The sequence below is a fragment of the Alosa sapidissima genome, chromosome 8 (genome assembly GCF_018492685.1).
Source record: "Alosa sapidissima isolate fAloSap1 chromosome 8, fAloSap1.pri, whole genome shotgun sequence".
Classification (NCBI taxonomy): domain Eukaryota; kingdom Metazoa; phylum Chordata; class Actinopteri; order Clupeiformes; family Clupeidae; genus Alosa; species Alosa sapidissima.
In genome coordinates, this window is record NC_055964.1 from 3,378,564 (window position 1) to 3,398,981 (window position 20,418).

Sequence of the window (20,418 nt, forward strand, 5' to 3'; positions counted from 1 at the left end):
CATTACACAACTTTTCCAGAATTTTGTTACCCCCGTCCCAACTGTCCCAACGTGTTGCTGGTATCAAATTCAAAATGAACATTTATTTTTCATGAAATAGTCAAATTTGTCATTTTTAACATTTGATATGTTGTCTGTGTCCTTTTGGCAACTAAATATGAGTTTACAAGATTTGCAGATTACATTCTGTTTTTATTCGCATTTTACACAACATCTCAACTTTTTCTGATTTGGGGTTCTATTTGCCGATATGACATATCACCCCCCCTCAAAACATGCCTGACAAATATATGCATACTAACAAATGCATTTTTTTACATTTAGCATAATGCTAATTATGGAACAGAGATATATAGGTAGCCTAATCAAAGACTGTCAAAGGGTTTGTAATACAGCGTGTGCACAACTTGATATTTACCTTAAAATCTGTATAAACATTGGCAAAATGATATTTTACAGTCACTTTCTTTCTTAAAGGAAGTATTTTATTGAAAGTACTCTTTGCGGTATTAGTATTAAAGCAATGATTATGATCATAAGTGTAGTAGCTTTAAACTTGTACTTCAAATATCCAGAATATCTCATAATTTACAGAAACTTTAAGACAGATTAATAGTGAGTGATTAATAGTTAAACTATAGTGGTAAAAACAAAGTAATACTTTTCTCACTTTTTTCTTATTTTTCTTTTCTCAATATATAATATGTTTTGATGGATATAACTCTGTTCGTCCATGTAATTGATAGGACGGTGGTTAATTACTTGGTGTTGACTGCAGACTTCAGCTAAAGGCACTCATGGTAAGGCTGGAATCATTGTGTGTAACAAGAAAGTATCAAACCACAAAGCAATTGTTTCTTATGTCCCAAATACAAAACATACCCTAGTCTACTCATCATTTTGTCGCAAGATTTTGTTACAAATTCATTCATTTTGTTTAGTAATGGTACATAGCACAGAAAATGTGCTATGCTTTAAACTCAGAACAAATATTAATGGCATAAAATAAATGTTGGCACTGTCATGCTATGTGGTGGTTCCAAGACACTTGTGCTCCCAAAAGATATGTACCATTAAACATTACAAATTAAACAGCATGGACCAAACATGTGTGTTAATTATTACACAGACGACAATCTCAACAAAACTATTTCCAGCGTAGTCTGATCTGTATGTTCTTTCAATGCGCTTTTTCAAAGTTTACCATTACTTGGCCCTTGAGCTAATATATGGATTCTCTGTTGAAGCCATTTGAGTAACATCATCCAGTGACTGAAGCACAGAGTAACTGACTCATCAAAATCCCTAGAGTATCACTGGTTAAATTAGATCTTTAATGTCTGTGATCTGTAATGCAACCCTACATTTATGAATGGTTTTTGTTTGACCAGACAAAAATTATGTTAAGTGTTTTTGATTGCAACCATGTGGGAGTACTGTGGGTGCCAGGACACACTAGGAGTAGAAGGTGAGGACACTCTGGTGGTTGCCACGCACCAGGAGGATGGGAGGCAGGTCTTTGGACAATGTGTCCAGCCAGCACATGTAGAGGGCACTGGACACCGTCCCTTTCCTGGCCAGGGGCATGCTCCTGTGGGGGAGAGAGAGCAAGGGGGTGGGACACCACGATGGTAACGGTTGTAGGTATGAGTGACAGTGGCGTCAGACTGTGAGATATAAATACACATGATGTCCTGTTACACTTACATCACAATGAGGTTTGCTGTGCTGGAGTGCTCTTTCAACAACTCATTCAGTCTAATTTGACGATTCGTCTGGAAGAAAAAACACATATTTCACAGACTTTATACTATGGTGAAGATGTACTTCTGTTTACCATATGAATAATTATCTTTGGCCTCCTTTATAGAGAACAGATACATACCATAAGCAAAAGAAAAAAGCTTTGAAAATCCCAAACACATTTCTAACTTTGTGGTTTTCATTGTTTTTAAACACATGCATCATGATGCAGTCATGATTTTGTGAACAGCTGCTTGTTGACTTGAATGACTACTTCCCATGCAATGCACTTTATTTTACATGTCAAATGTTTATCAAGATAATGGGTGGGAAATGTATTTCAATCACATCCATGGGATTTGGGTGCTCTTGCACTTTTATCTAATGTTTATATATTGTCTGTAATGTTTATACTGTCTATCAATATCCATTCCCACTAAGTGCATCTCTTTGTGTCCCTGCTTGTGTGGGTGGTCCTGCTGGGCCACACCTTTGCCCTGTAGAGCTCCAGCTCATTATCCGTGATCCTCCAGGGCTCTTGGGCCTTCAGCCTCTCCGCAGCCTCCTGCTCCATGTCATCCTCCCGCAGACGGTACGGCTCCATCATCTGCTCAAAGGCCACCTTACTGCAGGGACACAGGCAAAACCCCTCACTACACAGGAGCTGCTACTGACACTTATGAGGACACAGTCAATCAGTCAGACAGACAGACAGAGAGACAGACAGATGGACAGATGGACAGATGGATAGACAAATTTACTTTGATTTCTTTGGCTTGGTGTTGATATCTCCAATGACAGTGATATCGGAGAAATCAATTCTGAATTTGCTGAGGAGAGCTGCCATCCTAGTGGAGAGGAGGAAGGGAAGTGGAAAGTTAGAGGAATAAGCCCGAACATGACAGTGCTTCAGCAGGAAACATGTATTCTTAAGCATAAAAAGACATTTCGAATGAACCTTTTGCAAAAAAAGTAAACTCACGCTCTGCGGTCATGGTCAATCCTATTGATTTTACCACCAATGAAGACACGAATTTTGCAGTCATTCCATTTCTTCTTGTTGGTGAGTAAATATGGAATCAGTAGAGTGAGTCCTGGAAAAGGAATACATTTGTATTTAAACACTGCCCATGCTCTCACCTGAGTAACTCTACCCAGAATTCTTGCAATATGTGACTTTAAAATCAAAATGATTTTACAGAAAAAGTATGTAAGTATTAGCATACCTCCATCATCAAATAGCCACCACACGTCAATGGTACCCTTGCCCTGTTTCTTCCGGAACTGTTGACTGGCCTCCAGAAGTGTCTGATCAGCCACACTCAGTGGCACACTGGGGTGCTTAGTATCTAAACATCAACACCACAGGCATTCACGTCATGTGGAACCTTTGCATATTCACAACATCACATTTCATATTGAGCCATGCTAGTTTTGTTTCAGATCATTCTCATAGGCATATGGCACCTGCCTCTATGTATGAGGGGGCTGCTCTGTGTGCTGGTGCCTTTCGATGAGGGTTTGGAGACGTCACTGTCCGAGTCTCTGCTCTGGCTGATGGACACCACAAACTCTTTCATCCCAGGGGCCTTCTCTTGGCATGACATCAGCTCATCTGGGAACAGCAGGACAGGGCAACATGAATGTCAAGTACACATATAATTGTATATTGTACATAGTTCCTATAGGGTTTGCCTATACCCCATGCCGCTTACCTTGTCCATGGATGTGTGAGATATCCAGGCCCTCTTTCAGCCTGAAGAGCACCACTCCATACTGCAGGTCAAAAGCATCACTAAAACAAATACACACAGTCACACACCACAATATGCTACATGGAAATTATAGTGGAATAATTGAAGCTCTTTTCTACGGCATTCATTTTTAAAAAAATATTTAGACAAGTAGGTTTGATTGTGGTGGGAGATTGTGATCTTACTGAATTGTATTGATGTAAATCTCCACGTCTTTCATTTCTCCTTCCCTCCAGTTATTCTTATACCCTAACACCAATGTGTTGGTCTTCAGACGACCCAACCCTGTGGCCTGAAAATACACATACACACACACACACACACAAACATGCACGCACATTACGTCTCAAAAGTTATCTATAGTAACTTCATCGTGTACTATAAGAACTTCACAGATTTGCCAAATTGCCAGTGCTTTGGTCAGCTCTGGAAACCTAAAGTTACCTGCAGAAGGTAATGTGCTCCATCCCGCAGGTCTTTAGCAAAGACAGGTGAGTAAAAGGCTTTGGTATGGTTCTTCAAAAGCCAGCGCTGATACCGAAGCTGGTCACCTAGTATCTCCTTGTAGACTGGCCTCCGTGTTCCCTACATATATGGAGTCAAGAGTCATATATCAGTCATTTGATGTCAACTTAGAGGTGGATTCATAAGGTGTAGAGATCTGTGTAAAATAGTATGCCCTCATGAAAGGGTTATCTATCATACAATTTTGTAAGAGGTAAATCGTATTGGTCATATTTGATGATGGCCTTACCGTACGGACATGTCCACAGACCATGAGCCCCACATTTTTGGTGAAAGAATGTACCAGGTTGAGTAGTGCTGGACGGGAGTTGGGATAGCCCGTCATCACAAGGCACTGTGGTCTGGACATAGCAGTGATATCAACATTAAACATTATTCATCGCTTTTCTAACCAAACACTCTCATTAGGCTTTTAAAGTGCCATAATGTTTTATGATCTCTTATTGTCTGCAAATGATTGAAATAATCCATGGTCAATATGACAACATAAGCTCTGCTCCACTGATGGCCTGAGTAGCCTACCGGAAGTTTTTGATGTGGTCCTCCACTCCAGTGAGGTGCAAACAGTGGGACAGAGCCTGGTTATACATCAGTGCTTGTGTGGATGAGCCCCAGTTCACATCTGTAATATTACAAAATAGACACCATCCATCATCCATGTCAATCAATTGCATTTGAATTGAATTTGGGGGGGGGGGGGGGGCTAAGAGATTTTTTAAGCCTTAGGGGAAGGCCCAGGAGAATTTTTTTGGTCTGGGGGGAGGGCCGAGGAAAATTATTTTTCCCTGATCAATGATCCGTTTTCGATATTTTAAAAGGTTTGTAGGCCAAAACATGATTCACGTCTCTTTGACAGAGTGGGCGAGTCCAAAAACTCGCAACCCTACCTGAATCTCCCACAACCCCCCTCGTAAGCTTGCAGGTTTTTAAACATGGCGTCTAGTGAAGCAGCGAGGCGCAAACGTGGTGACTTTCTGCAAAGACGAAGCAATGTCCGGGCAGCTTGTATGTTCACCCGAGATTACGAATATCATTACAGTCCCTTAATGCTGCAGATACACTGCAGATACACTGGAAAAGCTCAGCTCAGAGGTTACACTTGTTTCACTTTACTGGCGAATCGTAGCCCTTAATGAAGTCACATGAGCTACAATAAAGTTTGGGAACGTAGTAAACAAATTGGCAGCATCATCGCTCTAAGAAAGTGCATCAAGCTTAAAATTGTCACATTTATTGAAATAACGAGAAGTTCTATGTCCTCTTCAGCAGAGTTAAAATCAGCTGGTGCTGCAGATATATTATAAATAAATACATAATGTGCCACTGTAAATTAAACACACATATTTCTGTTTTCCAGCAACATATTAGCAAGCACAGGCCAATATTTTACAGCATAGTACAACATATTCAATGAAATAGCCTACCAACATGCTGCATTAAATGGATCCATAATCCAGTCTTACTGAGCACTGCTGGTTGGGAAATATTTTTGAAATAAACTGCAGGGATGTGACGTAAGCCTACTGTTTAATACATAGGATCACAAGAGTGGCTCCCGAATCAGACGTTTCAGCGATTTCACTCAGATTCTCAAAGGCATTAATATACTGTCGCGATCGAGGCGCCTGTCCATACCTCGAGTTTTTTGGTGAATGCAGTAATCTTATCTGCTAGGTGAGGTAGGTGCTTGTCTTTGCCTTGTAACTGGAGATTTAACTCATTGAGCTTTCCAAATATATCGCTAAGATAGGCCAGCTTCATCAAGAAATTTTCATTAGTGAACGTGCTTGCAGAATCGTATGCGCTCTTCCTCCAAGAAGAGGCGACACAGAGCTCAAACACGCGCGACAGTAACCTGACTCTCGCCAGATGAATTTCGTTCCGCTTAGCTCCGCCTAGCTTCACTCACATCCATCTGGGACCTCTTCCATTGAGGCCTAGTCCACAGGTACCAAACCGATCTTTTTTTCCTCTGTCTTCCCTGGAACCGTATCAAGAATATTTGCGTCCAAACGGATCCATCTCAACACGACTCAACACGTTACTTCATTCCGCAGGCCTATAGGTGGCACTGTTTCTTTACAGAAATTGACTAAAACTTGCGCTTTACAAACAGACAGAATAGGCTATGACGAAATGGCTAGTGCAAGGAAACCAGAATTGTTTGTGTGGACTGATGGTGAACTGTCAACTGTACTCAACTGTAAAACTAATAAACTTTATTTTACGGTTTGTGAAGGGTGCAGTCCCGTCCTTTATTTGGCTAACGCAGGTAGGCCTACCAATCACCTTTACTTTCTTTGGTTGTAGGATAGTCCGTGATTCACATTAGTTTTGGCTATCACCGCAATTAGGCTACTAAACGCAAGGCTTACCTAAGTTCTAGGCTATTCTGTCGCCACATTTATAATATTGCTATAAAACCTTCGTTAGTAACAATCAATACTTTTGCCTGCATCAAATTGCGCATTTGCATTCAGTGTGCTACCATCGGCTTAACGTGAGTTCTAAGCGTCTTTGTATGCTTATATCTGATTTCACTCGACTGTGAATGCATGTATATATGTTGTAAGACATGTAAAATAAATGAATGACACTGGCACTACGCACAAATTAATGTAGGCTAGCCTAAACTTACACCGCACTTTCCTAATAACTTAAGTTCTCTCGCGTCACTGACAGTAGCTAGAATGCATAAAAAAACACCGGAAAAAACAGTGTTCAGTCCACCATAATCATAAGCTATCGGCACTGCGCAGCACCAGTTGTGATATTTATCTTACGGAGTGTAATCGTAGGTAATGTCATGTATGAAAACTAGTATTGTTAGGCAATACTATAAGTGCAAGTCCAGGGCAGCTGAGGTGTGGCGATGACATCATCGATACGCAAGCAGGATGTGCGGTTTCGCTGTCTAAATGAATTCAAACGGGCTATGGTTTCAGATTTTTCCACTCTGGGACCAGATTTCAAAAAAGTGCAGTTTCGGGCAGTGCGTTTACAGGATTCGTTTGGACGCTCGGCCAAGACGAAGCAAAACCTCTGCGTTTAACCTAAAAAGCGTCTCCATGTGGACAGGCCCTGAGAGTGATTTCGGCACCAGATTTTATGGTAGAGCCAATCAGGACGCAGGGCGGGAGTTTCATAGATGTGACATAGTGTAAGCGACTGTGAGACTGTTATCAGTGTCATGGGTTGGCTTCGATGTGAGTGGTTGAAGTAGTACGTCAATAGATGACGGACAAGTGGCTTATCCAATCATATGCAAGCATTTTTTGATTAGGCCCAGCCTTCTGAAGCAACACTTCAATGGATTGATCCCAGATGGATGAGTGGAGCTAGGCGGAACAAAATTCATCTGGCGAGAGTCAGGTTAGCGCGACAGCACTTTACCTCGGGAAAGCCACCTTGCCTCGCTGTGAAACAGTAGGCTACAGCTGTGTGGTCAGCTCCCATCTCCTCGCAAAGTGCGGGGAACAGATGCGCTTTTAAGGGCCGGGTCTGGATGAAATTCACCACTCTCACAACCTTGTTCAAAATCTCATTCAGGTCGGGACTAAGCTACCTTGACACGAGCGCTTCCCTATGAATAACACAGTGTGTCCATTGCGCACCGGGTGCTACCTAGGCCTAGGCTACAGATAAAAAAAAAAAACAACAACTCCTGTTTTCACATCAGTTCGCGCCCCACCTGGCATGTCTCCGCGACCCAGTAGTGGGTCGCAACCCACAGTTTGGCCTAGGCAGAACTTTTGCAAGATGAAGATCACACAAGTCACCAGGCATACCGGTATGTGAGTTCAATTCAATCTTTATTATTTTTATGTAGCAAAAACTGGTAGAAAAAGGCCCACTCTGATATTATTTTTAACCACACATAAAACGGCATGTTTTCCCCTTGTTGTTCTGTATGATTCCGAAGCATCTATATAGCCTACGAGAGGCGTAGTATTGTAGAGATCAGCGCTGCGTGTGTACCCGTGTGTGTGTATGTGTGCTTATGACATTTGCTGGCCATTTTAACCTTGTAAACGTCATTTTTCGACCAGTTTTATTTGATTCACGTAGGGGGGAGGTCCTAGGAGAATTTTTTTGAGCCGGGGGGAGGCCCCTGGAAAAAAAAATTTGACTAGGGGGGAGGGCCAGGCAGAACATTTTTAACCCGATTGTCTGGCGACCGGCCCTCTCGCCCCGCTAAATATCGTACAGTACCTTCTATTATACCAGTGAATAAGTCTAGAAATAAGTGCTATACAGTGAGCTTCACTAAAACACATAAAGCAAGTTGATTGAGCTACAGGTCTGATTACCTGGTTTCTTGTAGCTGACATAAATGTAGAGAGCCATGACGATGACATTGGTTACAAGGGCGGCCCACCAGTTGATGACAAACATGACCACACAGCACAGGATTGCTCCAGCCAGGGACACCCACTTATTGAAGTATTTAAAACTGGGACGCCAACCTGGATTTAGAGGAGACAATATCAATTAGTTGGCAACACCATTGACAAGTTTACAGTTCTTTAAAGCATATGTTCTGATGTTTCTTCAACATATTTACCTCTAATCAATGATACTGATCTAAATAAGTATCTATCAATAAATTATTTTGTACATAATATAATATAATATTATATAATATAATATAATGTAATATAATCATGATATATGTCATTCATTTGTAGTCTTACCACCTTTAAAACTGTTTACTGTTCATTTCTTTTATTTGTAAGTCGTTTTGGACAAAAGCGTCTGCTAAATTCCTTAACCATAACCTTAACCATTTAGGCTAGAAATCTAACGCTTCAGTAGAATAGATAGTAGAATTCCGACTTCCTCAACTAAATTCCCCTTGGGCCTCTTACAATTAAATACCGTCCAGCAATACCGATCATTACTGGAAACAACATAAAAGCCTCTCAGCCATGTCAGTGATAATTATTTTGCCTATTTAACAGTGAGATGAAGCATTTGTCATGTTTATTTTGAATAGCACAAGGCCCATCAAGGCATGCGAAGACAACTTCTTATATTGTTCTCATTGGCTTTTTTATCATCCATGCAAACTACAAAGGAGCAATGCTGAGGAGCAATGCTGGCCAGCCATGCAGTGAGTCATCCACACCAGAGATCAAAGGAACAGGAAGAGGTAAGAGTAGGACTATGTGGCTTCCAGCCCAAACATCCTGTAGATCCATAGCATTCCCAACCAGTGACTGCCATACCTGGGGAGTTGGCCAAGGAGGCGTGGAAGACGGAGAAGTTGATGAGGGCATAAGAGGCCAGGAAGAAGTTGGAAATGATGGGAGCGATGATGTTCAGCTCAGCTATTGGAATAAGAGAATAAGTGAAGTCATAATAATGTCCTGCTGATCTTCTATATGGTCTGCCTAATAGCAATATCAAACTCAAACGCACCAATCAGAATGAAGGCCAGCCCGATAAAGAAAGTCAGCAGGTATCCTCTCAGAGGCTCATTGTTTTTCCCATAACCCTTTGCGAACACCCCGAGGCCTGGGTAAATATTATCCTTACATAATGCCTGCAAAAGACAGAGAAACAGACAGCAATGGCCAGACCAATTATTTCCAACATGCCAACATCAGAATACAACCCCATAGACTACAACAGAACTAAAATGAATATATATATTGGAAACTGCTCAGGAATGGGACAGACTCTCAACCACACCCTCCTGTTTGGCCCTCTTTGGAGAGAGGAGGCATGTCTTGTTGAATGACTTCCTAGGACTTTATTTCATGCATTAGGAATAACCCTGTGCAAAGTTTCAAACCTCAGACAGGCAAAGTGTAAATCTCTGAGCAGATGTTTCAGTAATATTTAGACCAATCAGAGAGAAGAGCATAGACAATAATCACAAAAGTCGTTACTTTGCAGAACTCACCTGGAAGACTTTGGGAGCACTGACGAGAGAGGCCAGAGCTGAGGACAGAGTGGCCGAGAAGATTCCAGCAGTGATCAGAGGGCCGAAGGCAGACACCGTGCTCATCACCTAGCAACAAAGTGGCATTCCTTCACATAAGACATCTGTTATGTTTCAGTGCATTTTTAACATCATGAAAAAAATACAAATACAGTATATCATAACTTCATATATACAGTATATTGTATACTGTATCCCACTGGAATTAGAATAAGTGGGTTCTTTCAATTACACAAAAATGGATGTTATTTATAAAAATGTAGGCTATCTGTAAAAGACCACATAAAAATCAGTTTATAGAGGAAAGTTGATAAAGTTCACTCAGGAGTATCATTAACTGACTCCATGTCCTTATCAACTCAACACTTTGTGCAATTTCACTTGAATGTGTCTCATGTCCTGACTGTAACCTTAATCTCTCCTCTAACCCCATTAATAAGGATCTGTTGTGACACCACATGGGTCAAACATCTGTCACAACTGTGTGAAATGCAAGCCATCCGGAGGTGTGGTGTTCCAAGGCGTGACTGGAGAAGAATGGCACTATTTACAACGGGCACTCTGAGGGTGACCATATGACAGCAACAACAACAGCACACACACACACACACACACACACACACACACACACACACACACACACTGTGCAACAACACATCTGTCCAACAGCAAAAACAGAAGGCCATTCTCTGCACAAGAATACCATTCCAGGACACCCCTTATGACTCAGGTATCAATCAGAGGGAAATAATCCAACAGAACATACACAAACTCACATAAACACAAACACAGACACACACGCGCACACACCCACACAGACACACACACACACACACGCACACGCACACGCACACACACACATTTTAATTCAGTATTTTGTAGTGTGATGACACACTGTGGTGTCTATTTGGAAGTCGATTTGGTACATCTGGCTGATTTCTGTGCCTTTGTTGTTGACCTTATTGTTTCAAAGACTTTGAGGTGAGGTTGTGAGGAGAGTCAGTGACACATATAGCAATGTCTACATGATACAACAGTCCTTTACATACCTGAAAGTCATTTTGAAGGCCAAACTTACAGCCTCCTTCCTTACAGATGGAGAAGTCATAGCCAAGTGTGCAGGCAGCGTCGGTGCAGTTAACGTTAGGCATTGGGATGGTGTCATTATGGTCCCCTGTGGCATCTCTGACTATACAGGATCCTGTTGAGGTGATCCAGTCAGAAGACATCAGCATCCAGGACAGACAGGATGACATGAGAAGCTGACTGACACATGAGATTTCAGCTGAAATATCTAACTGATTCTATTACTACTCATTCTTAAATATAGTTTTATGTGACTTTCATAAAGTGTGTGTGTATGTGTGTGTGTGTGTGTGTGTACAGTAAGTGTATGTATCTACCTGCTGAAACGGCTACAGCAAGATAAACCACTCCAGTTATCAGGATGGCCAAAAGGGTTCCCTTTGGAATGGATACCTGTGGATCCTATGAGAACATATAACAGTCTCAGACACCAGTAACTCATCACCAGACACAGTTGTGAATAGCAAAGTCTCAGACACCAGGAACTCATCACCAACACAGTTGTGAATAGCACATTCAGAAAAAGGCCACTGTGATCGCCGCATAGTAAAGGACTCACTGAAAGGTCTCCAGATATGTTTGCTCCTGCAAGGATGCCAGTGGCAGCAGGAAAGAAAATGGCGAACACAGAGAAGAAGGTCTCTTCATCTCTGAAGTCTGGGCCCATGTTTTCCATCATAATGGCGGCTTTTGAGGAAGAAGAACACCTTTTAGAACACCTTTTATAGCATGAGGTTGCTCCATGAAGTTATATGGCACATTGAAACTCTTTTGTAAGTATTTTGTAAGAATTTAGATTCCTAGACCAAATTCCTTGACTAAGATGTGGAGCAATGTCACTCAGTGGCCTCATCATGCTTTACAGGTAAACTAGAATATGACCATTTCATACCATTATAACCAAAGATTCCCATGGGCTCCTTTGATTCATAAGGAATAAATGTTCCGATGAAGTAGTTGGCAATGGCCAACACCAGAATCACCATGAGGACAATTTGAGCCTGAGGAAGCAAGAGTCCATTTTTGAGTGTTACATTTGGTCTGTGTAAAAGAGAATGTCATGTTGTACGGCACACATAGATCATCAAACTCTGACCTTGGCCTCCCACTCCATTCCAGCCACCGAAATGCCGAGGAGAAGAATGACGGTGAGGGTGCCGACAATGCGGATGTCATTCAGTTCATCAGTCATCAGGGCATCCACACTCTGCCATACAAGACCACAGACTCATTAGTTGAACAAAAAACTAGTGAGCTAGCAGTCTATTTCATCCATTTGGTCTTTTCAACCATATTGTTCCAGGGAGTCTATGCTGCTCGTGAAATACTGAAATGACAGTGGGCTGGTTGCTGCTGCTTATACTTGTGTTTGTGTTATTCCTTTGCAGAGGAGAAGAGTTACTTACATCCAGAAGCTCTACAACCGTTTCAGCAAAGCCTACAACATACATTGCCACTGCAACGGCATTAGCAAAGGCGAAGATAAGCCCAATAGATCCACCAAACTCAGGGCCCAAGCTTCGGGATATCAAGTAGTATGCTCCACCTTAAAAAAGGTCATTGGTGTTCAAAATGAAAAAGAGTTAAGTGAAACACAGAAATAATTTATTGTAGGTTTTTTTTCAATATATATTTCTTAGGCTGAAAGTGCTGCTTTGAGGCTGTAAGACATTAAGAAGAATGGTTACCTCCTTTCACAAAGCCATTGGTTGCTATGGCAGAGGTAGAAAGGCCAGTGATGGTGGTTACCACTACAGCCATCAGAATAATTGCACACGAGAGAGCTGAGAGATAAAGTAAAATCTATATCATAAAAATATCAAGACATAGAAGACAAAGTAGACATAGAGGACATTTCTCAACCATTAAAAAAAGTCACTCTTTCACTCACTCACTCACATCAATCAATTTAAAATCAATTAATCAATCAACCAACCAATCAATCAATTAATTAATAAATAATTTAATAAACAAACCAATCAATCAATAACTCAAAATATGAGACATATATAATTGATTATGATCAAATGAATGGCTTGACATACCAATTCCTGCCTGGCCCACTATCCATGACATGCGAATGAAGAGCATGACTCCCCAAATGTTCAGCATGCATCGGATCTGTGAAGATGACAGAGAAATACCCGCATGTTTTATCTATCCACAACTTTAATCTGAAGAGATTTATGCCTAACTGGGTAAATAGGCTACTATGTATGACGTATGTTAACTGTTTCAAGTCATTACTATCTTATAATATAATAATAATAATAACTTGTGATGTGATGCTGTGATGAACTGACATCCCTGAACAAATGTGTACATTAAACAAAAGAAAAAAATAGTGTGTCTGCATCAGCACTGACCAGGACTCCTTTAATCCAGCCAAACTTGACAGCTGTTCCCTTGGACTCCGGCTTCTCCTTTGCTGGCACCCCCTCCATGGCAGTGAACTCCTCTCCACTGGCAAAAATATCCTCAAAGGGTTCCTGAGGAGGGTTCCAGGATGCAAACAAGTTCATACAAATATCTCTCTTTTCTTTTCTGCTTAATATTAGACATGCTCATGTCTCACCTCCAAGTTACAGTAATATGCATGGTGTTCTATTGGGAGCTAGGATAGGTTTTATACAACCTCATTTGGACCTAGGAACCTAAAAATGGGTGTGAAGAGATTTTCCTGCTCCATCTTCTTAAAAATGCTGTATGAGATAATGAGCTTGATGGATTTACACAGCTGAGTTTTTTTACTTAAACTTTGACTGTAACACAGAAATTCATTCATGAGCTCCTTCCAAGTGATCGCCTTGCTGAATTAAACATTCCGACACGACACGCTGTGGTGCACGTATTCAGGTCACGTGCCCATGGGGACCCAGGTTCCAGTCCAGCCCATATCATGTCCCGATCCTACCCCTCTCTACCACTGTCACTCTCAACTGTAATGTCAGATTAAAGGCACAAAAGCATCCAAAAATACGTGGGAAAAAAAACAAAACATTGAGGCACACATAATTTACCTCCACCTACACAGCACAGAAGTACCTACTACTACTATTTTCACCTATTTCTTCTGAGTTCTCAAAAAGTGCAAGTGCACTCAATTGCCTTTCTTATCTAAACATAAAATGCATCAACATTTATATTGTATTTTAAGGGCATAAAACTGTGGATAGATGTTTAGACTGCATTAGGAAATGAATAGCCATTTGATTTACTGTCTATATTTGTCAAGTGCAGAAGGTAAAATAGAGTTGACAAGTCTTGAAGAAAAGTTTTGTTATTCCAGGGAAAGGTTCACTTTTCACCAGATACTGGGAGCACAAAACTAATGTAATGCTTTAAACAACTACCTTATCATTTACTTATATTGCACCCAACAGGAATACCTCTAAATTTATGTACATATCGATAATTTAAAGATGATGTTGATGATTCCTATCCATGCACTTTGCAAGTTGTTTATTGTTATTATTGTTTTCCTAAGAGGCGTTTAAGATCCTGCTGTTTGTTTGGACATACTCAAGGGTTATAATTGCGCCCTTATTGCGCGCACAAGGTCCCGTGGCAGGGCTGAGGTCTGTCCGTGACAGGGCACACTGGAGCTCTCTGCGCCGGGCGCAGGGAACACAGCGCCATTGTTGTAGCGGCGGCCGTGCACCAGTGCCTAGCGTGTGGGCAGTCAGAGAGCCTGTATTGTCCCCGGGACAGGCGTGTGGGTGAGGCCCCTGACATCACACAGTCCATTCAAAGCCGTGAAAAGAATGGTGATTCGGTCTCAGGTGGGAGGGAATGCCTCTCACATGACAGTTACTGTTAGATCTGTGGCGCAAAATACAAGGCCCTAATGATGCAAGGGAATGTCTTATAGATATTATCGTTTGCATCTTAGTTTAAAAAAAACAGATATAATTACATGTCAACACTCCATCTACAAAAAGTTTGATGTCAACAATAAGCAGATGCAGTTATTCGATACCAGGTCGTTATGCGTACCAATGCGTAAAAGTCTATTAGATTCAGTTTACCTTATCAAGCTCATCGTGTAGCTCTGAGAGCGACGGTCGGATTAACTTTTCTCCAAGAGTTGCTTCTGTCTGCCGGTAGAAGTCGATGTTGGGGACAGCGTCAATGGTGTTGTGGCCAAATGTCCGCATGTAGTAAGTGCTGGAATGGGTGTCGGAAAAGTGCGTTTGGCCCGAGGAATACAGACTGCCCTCGCTCTTGACGGTGTCCCCATTTTGGGCAAAGTCAGTGGCTTCGGGGGGATTCGTGGATCCACTTGGATCAAGAAAACCAACCACCCGAAACCTGCCCTTTGCTTCCTCGGCTCCCGCCGGCTTAGTTCCACTGGAAGCGGCTACTCCGGCAGCTTTGGAGGCGGCTGCTGCCTCAGCCACTACGTCCACCTGGAACCGACTCTGACCTTGTCCGGTATCCATTGACTTCAGTACAGGTTTGTGCCCTGTGGACGGTGATGAAGGTGGTTCAGACATATCACCAACTTTGAATTAGGCCTCAAATATGTAATGATTCTCCAGTTATTGTCTCAAGGTGGCAACATATTAGCCTAATGTCCCGACAGAAACTGCTAGTCTTGTGCGCATCGTATTCTTGATGTATAGCCTACTAAAGCGCAGGCTGCCTTGTCAGCGATTAAACAACACAGACATGACTTTAAATCAGTCTGTGTCATTGAGATGCGGCTGCAGGGAGGGTCTGTGAGAGCATGTGAGAGTGGACCTTGCGTCATTACAAAGATGCTCCGCCAACCCCCATCTCACTGAGATTGTGGCTTGTAAATGTGTACTGGCTTTCTAAGAAGCATTTGAAATTACACGACATGGATTACACTGTATGGAAATTAAATGGATTGTGCGCAACCGGTTCTCATCTAGACCTCGCCAAAGTTTACCCAAAGAAATGCGCAAAACCGAAATCTGAAACTTCCCTGTGATTTAACCCGTACTTTTGAGCATGGTCATCAAGTCATAACAAAGCGCGAGACAGAGAGAAGTGATATTGACGATATAAATGTTTTAAGGTTCGATGCTCATCTGTGTGCAATCATGTATACGGTCGAGTGGCTAGGTTTTGGCAACAGGTGACAGCAGCTTTTTCAGCATCAACATGTTTTATTTAATGACGGAGGGCATCACAACGCAAACTTTTAAAAGCCCTCAAAGAAAACACTCGATCATTTGTGTTTTGCGTCCTCTAAAGAGATAAACAATTGTTTTGTGTCAAGGGGAATGTCATGCAGCTGAATTACCATAAAACACAACGCTCTCTTTATTCTCGACGCTAACGCAGGGTACATGAAAGGGATTGTGAAAAATGTTTCTACGATACAAGCTGTAATCAGAATTCTTCATTACACTTTACAGCCTAAAGCAACCCTTAGGCTGGAATATACAGTAATTGTGTGTGCAGAAGCGCATCTATTCTACAGAAATGTTGTTATCAACTCATAACATACAAAAGTAAAGTTATGCTTAGTAATAAAAGCTATTGTGTTTTCTATTATTACATCAAAGATTCCACTCAGCATTATCAAACAGCATGAGGTCAACTGGTCTCAACAAAATAATGGTTAAACCAAGCCAAGGCCATAGGCTCCATTTTCCATGAGCTCTTTACCCCCTTGGGTTTTCAGATACCTCCGTTGTCATTGAGGTATCTGTGCAATCACTAACCAAGGACCACGATGAAATCTGCACTTCCTAAAGGAGACAGTTACACGGTTATCAGCGTTGCATTTCTGACATTTCACTTGAAATAGCACTTCCTGATGTAAAACAACAGGTCGGTCAAGTACTTTAGTCCTAGTGCTATTCAACAAAATAATGTAGACTATAAAATATCCCTATGCTCCAGCATTTCAGAAATTACTTCTAATCAACAATGAAGCATTTATCAAGTTTTATCCTAAATTTTAGCAACGGTTTCAAGATGCTGCTAGGCCTATAATATGAGATGTTGATTTCTAACATTTTCTGTGATACCTTGGTTAGCCTATATTGGACTGCGTTTGAACGAAAGTTCATCAACCGTAGGCTATAAAATTCGTGTTTAAGGCAGAATCGTGTAGACCCATTATTATCATCATTCGTTTTCATTCTCATAATTCTATCTTTCTAATTGTCCATCGCCTACTTGGGAATTCTTAAACATTTAGTCATAAGCCAACACACATGCCCTTTACCCATTTTACCTTAGGTGTGCACTTTTTCTACTAGCAGCAAGGTAAGCTTCCTCGGAAAAGGTTAATAAGCTGAAATAGTATGACAGACAGATAACAGCTAAGCAAGTGTCAGTGGATTGAGTTACCTAATGTGTATCCAGTGTTAAACAATCTCAACATTCTAGGAAGGCTAACAATTGGTTGCGTCACGACGACCATCCAAGGCCGCAACAAAAGAGACAACAGGATTGTAAACAAAATGTTTTTTTTAAATTTTATTTATCAACTTATGGTGATATGAAAAGTAAATGAATGCACCTTGTAGAATGTTTGTTAGAATGTAATACAAACATGAGTGAGATGTGTGAGGGTTGTGTCAAAATCCTAAACTGAAAATGATTGATGACCATAGTGTTCAACCCACTCCAGCTGGGGATTACCTAAAACAAAATACTCATTACATACTCCTTTCTGCACATGCATTACAGTTTTTTACAACTGTTTACACACGTTTTCAAAACTCTGTGTCTATTTTTCAAAACTCCACACAAAAAAACAACAATTGCTCACACAAAATGCAAAATGCCTCAAATCTCCAGCAAAATGACACACAACATTCAAAATGTCATAAACACATCTTTAAATCAAACATTCGCTTCACATTACAAACACTTTTGTCATAATATGAAATTTTGGATACATCATGTACACACTGTTGCTCAAAACGCTCTTCTGTCTTTCATAGGCTTTATGTATTTCCATACAAGAATGAAAGTTACGGTATCTACAGAGAGAAGTTGAAATACACAGTAAAAATGCAAGCAATATTGAAACCAAAAAATAGTGATTTTCCCCAAATAATTTGCTGTTGTGAATACAGTATTTTACAGCCAACAAGAAGAAAGCAAAGCAAAATAGACCAGCAAAATAGACCACCAGATGAGGCAATGACCACCTGTACATGGAGTTCTGAAAAAGCTGCTTTTGCCTATGGAAATGACTGACTACTATCAAATTACTTTGCTTTTTCCAAAGAAAAGTGTGTGTGTGTGTGTGTGTGTGTGTGTGTGTGTGTGTGTGTGTGTGTTTGTCTGTATGTGTGTGTGTGTATAGTAAAAAAGACAAGTTTTACTGTACATAAAGTCGACTTTTTGTAGAACATTCCTTTCAAAGTATCTGCATTGGTTCTGAAATCCTCTAGGGCCAGATTGAAAGGGTCCATACCTACATATAGAGTATCTATTCATAGGCCTATACTAAGGCAATGACTGGATTGTGTTCCGTAAAGTAATGAGTGTTTACTCATGTGAAGAGAGAGAGTGAAGCACTGGTGATTTAGTGTGGCATTTTGATGGGTTGTGTTTGAAAAATGAAATCAAGTTACTTCCTGTTCGATTTTTGTGTGTTAAGTAGAAAATTGTGTGTGGTGTTTTGCAAAATGTGTTTTAGTCAATTGAAAACTGAGTCAAACACTGAGAATTAGTGTATGGTTTTGCAGATTTGGTGTGGGGTTATGATGTTTGGAAGACATGTTTAGAAAATTGTGTGACAAGCAAAGATTTAGTGTGTAAGCATTTGAAAAAAACTGTAACTAGGCCTATATTTTATAAGGAAAGTGATTGGCATACCAACTGCATTGTGCAAGCTGGCATCTTCCAAAGAGAGCAGACCCACAGTAAAGGATCTGGCGTTCCAGGAACAGGACTTGCACTCAGCATCAGTAAAGAAACAGTGCACAGACACACAGAAACACTAAAATCAAAAATATCCCACAGTTACCGAAACCTCAAAGAGCAAAACATCAGCCCAGATTTGCACAACTAAGCACATTATCAGTATCATACTTTTTGCAAAACAGTACACACATTGGTTTACAAAACTCATTCCTCTACTTTATACACATAAACTCAGAGAATGTCTCATCTTTACAATTTCAAGGCACTACCTTCCAAAATACACACCCATAAACACAATTATCGGGTGTGAATATGCTCAGTCCTAAACACGGGTCAACAGAGGAGCCCTTGTCAACAGAAATTGAAGGCAATGTAGCACAGAGAGGAAGAGACACTTTTGAACAGTTACAGTAAAACTGAAAACTATGGTTGTGCAGATTTGGGGTTATGGTATTATATAGGGTAATGGGGTTATAGTGACATGTTTACTGTAAAAAATTGTATGATATGCATAACATTTTGTGTGTAAGCAGTTGAAGAAAAACTGTAGCGTTCTTCACAATTTGGAGAGAAAAAGGTCCTCAATGTACAGGTCTGGTCTTATGTGTCGTGTTTGGTCTGTATATTCTTGTACTCTAAAATATCCTCTAATCCTACTTGAACAATATTACTAAAAAAGATTAATAAAAATCAAGCATACACTATATCCTAGGAAAACTTTCAAATGTGTTTTGTATTGAGTACATTAGTGTGTAACTGATTCAGACATAATCAGATCATATGATGGATGTGTTTGTGATATGACAACAAAATAGAGTTTTGATAAATAGTTGTATAGTTTTGACTGAAGTATTTCATTTTGCAAAAGAGATAAGGGATTCTGCTAATTGGGTGTAGTGTTGTGTTAATTGTGTGCAGTGTTTTGAAAAAAAAAACAAAAACAGCCCTTGTTTTCAAAATTGTGCTAAAGCAATTGTAAAAAAAAAAAACATTTTTAATATGGTGGGTTTTGTATGTGGATGCTGTTAGGAAAGCACCTCTGATACACCCACTGAGAGAAAACTACCTCAAAAGCCTGTTGCACATCTGTTACAGCCAAACAGATGCCTTTCAAACTGCCAATCATAGCAAAGCAGAGCAAAACCTCATTCCTCTACCTGCTACTGAACATGCCCCTGTTCAAATACCTGAAGCACCGAGTGCATTACACCCCCAAGTGGCTAAAATAAGTAAGACCAGTAAACCCACGATGCATTGTGTACCTTCTTACAGTAATGATAGTGAATGTAAATTATAGTGTGATTTACATAAGGAAAAAATATGGCTGTACACAATTTTGGAAGAAAAGAAGATTTGTAATTTCACATTAAAGCAGTGCACAAAAAGCCTTTTCACTGTCAGTGTCAGAAATTCAAACAGTGATTTTCTTGAATTCTCTCTTACCGTAATAACAAATTAGCTGATACCATCCCCCTGAAATCAGCAGTCCTGTCTGACCATCCC

At 40.7% G+C, this 20,418-nt stretch overlaps 1 protein-coding gene across 5 annotated transcripts; it reads right to left on the reverse strand.

The window, feature by feature from the left end:
• Positions 1 to 957: 957 nt before the first annotated feature.
• Positions 958 to 17,729, reverse strand: LOC121715777 (solute carrier family 12 member 2-like). Of its 5 annotated transcripts, XM_042101696.1 has the most exons (28): positions 17,270 to 17,729; positions 16,752 to 16,778; positions 15,084 to 15,520; positions 13,422 to 13,544; positions 13,101 to 13,176; positions 12,744 to 12,839; positions 12,462 to 12,601; positions 12,152 to 12,262; positions 11,948 to 12,056; positions 11,615 to 11,742; positions 11,373 to 11,457; positions 11,019 to 11,170; positions 9,931 to 10,038; positions 9,444 to 9,567; positions 9,251 to 9,352; positions 8,333 to 8,488; positions 4,545 to 4,644; positions 4,252 to 4,363; positions 3,942 to 4,082; positions 3,683 to 3,789; positions 3,459 to 3,538; positions 3,215 to 3,358; positions 2,970 to 3,092; positions 2,726 to 2,837; positions 2,505 to 2,591; positions 2,234 to 2,369; positions 1,708 to 1,775; positions 958 to 1,591 (listed from the first exon to the last, which is right to left on the reverse strand). In XM_042101696.1, exons 3-28 carry the CDS (start codon positions 15,495 to 15,497, stop codon positions 1,456 to 1,458), a joined length of 3,270 nt encoding a protein of 1,089 aa, XP_041957630.1. In that variant the 5' UTR covers positions 15,498 to 15,520; positions 16,752 to 16,778; positions 17,270 to 17,729; the 3' UTR covers positions 958 to 1,455. The 5 variants fall into 5 exon arrangements, with proteins under 5 accessions (XP_041957630.1, XP_041957634.1, XP_041957631.1 ...); XM_042101700.1 differs by lacking the exon at positions 16,752 to 16,778; XM_042101697.1 differs by lacking the exons at positions 16,752 to 16,778; positions 17,270 to 17,729 and adding an exon at positions 16,696 to 16,714.
• Positions 17,730 to 20,418: the final 2,689 nt, after the last annotated feature.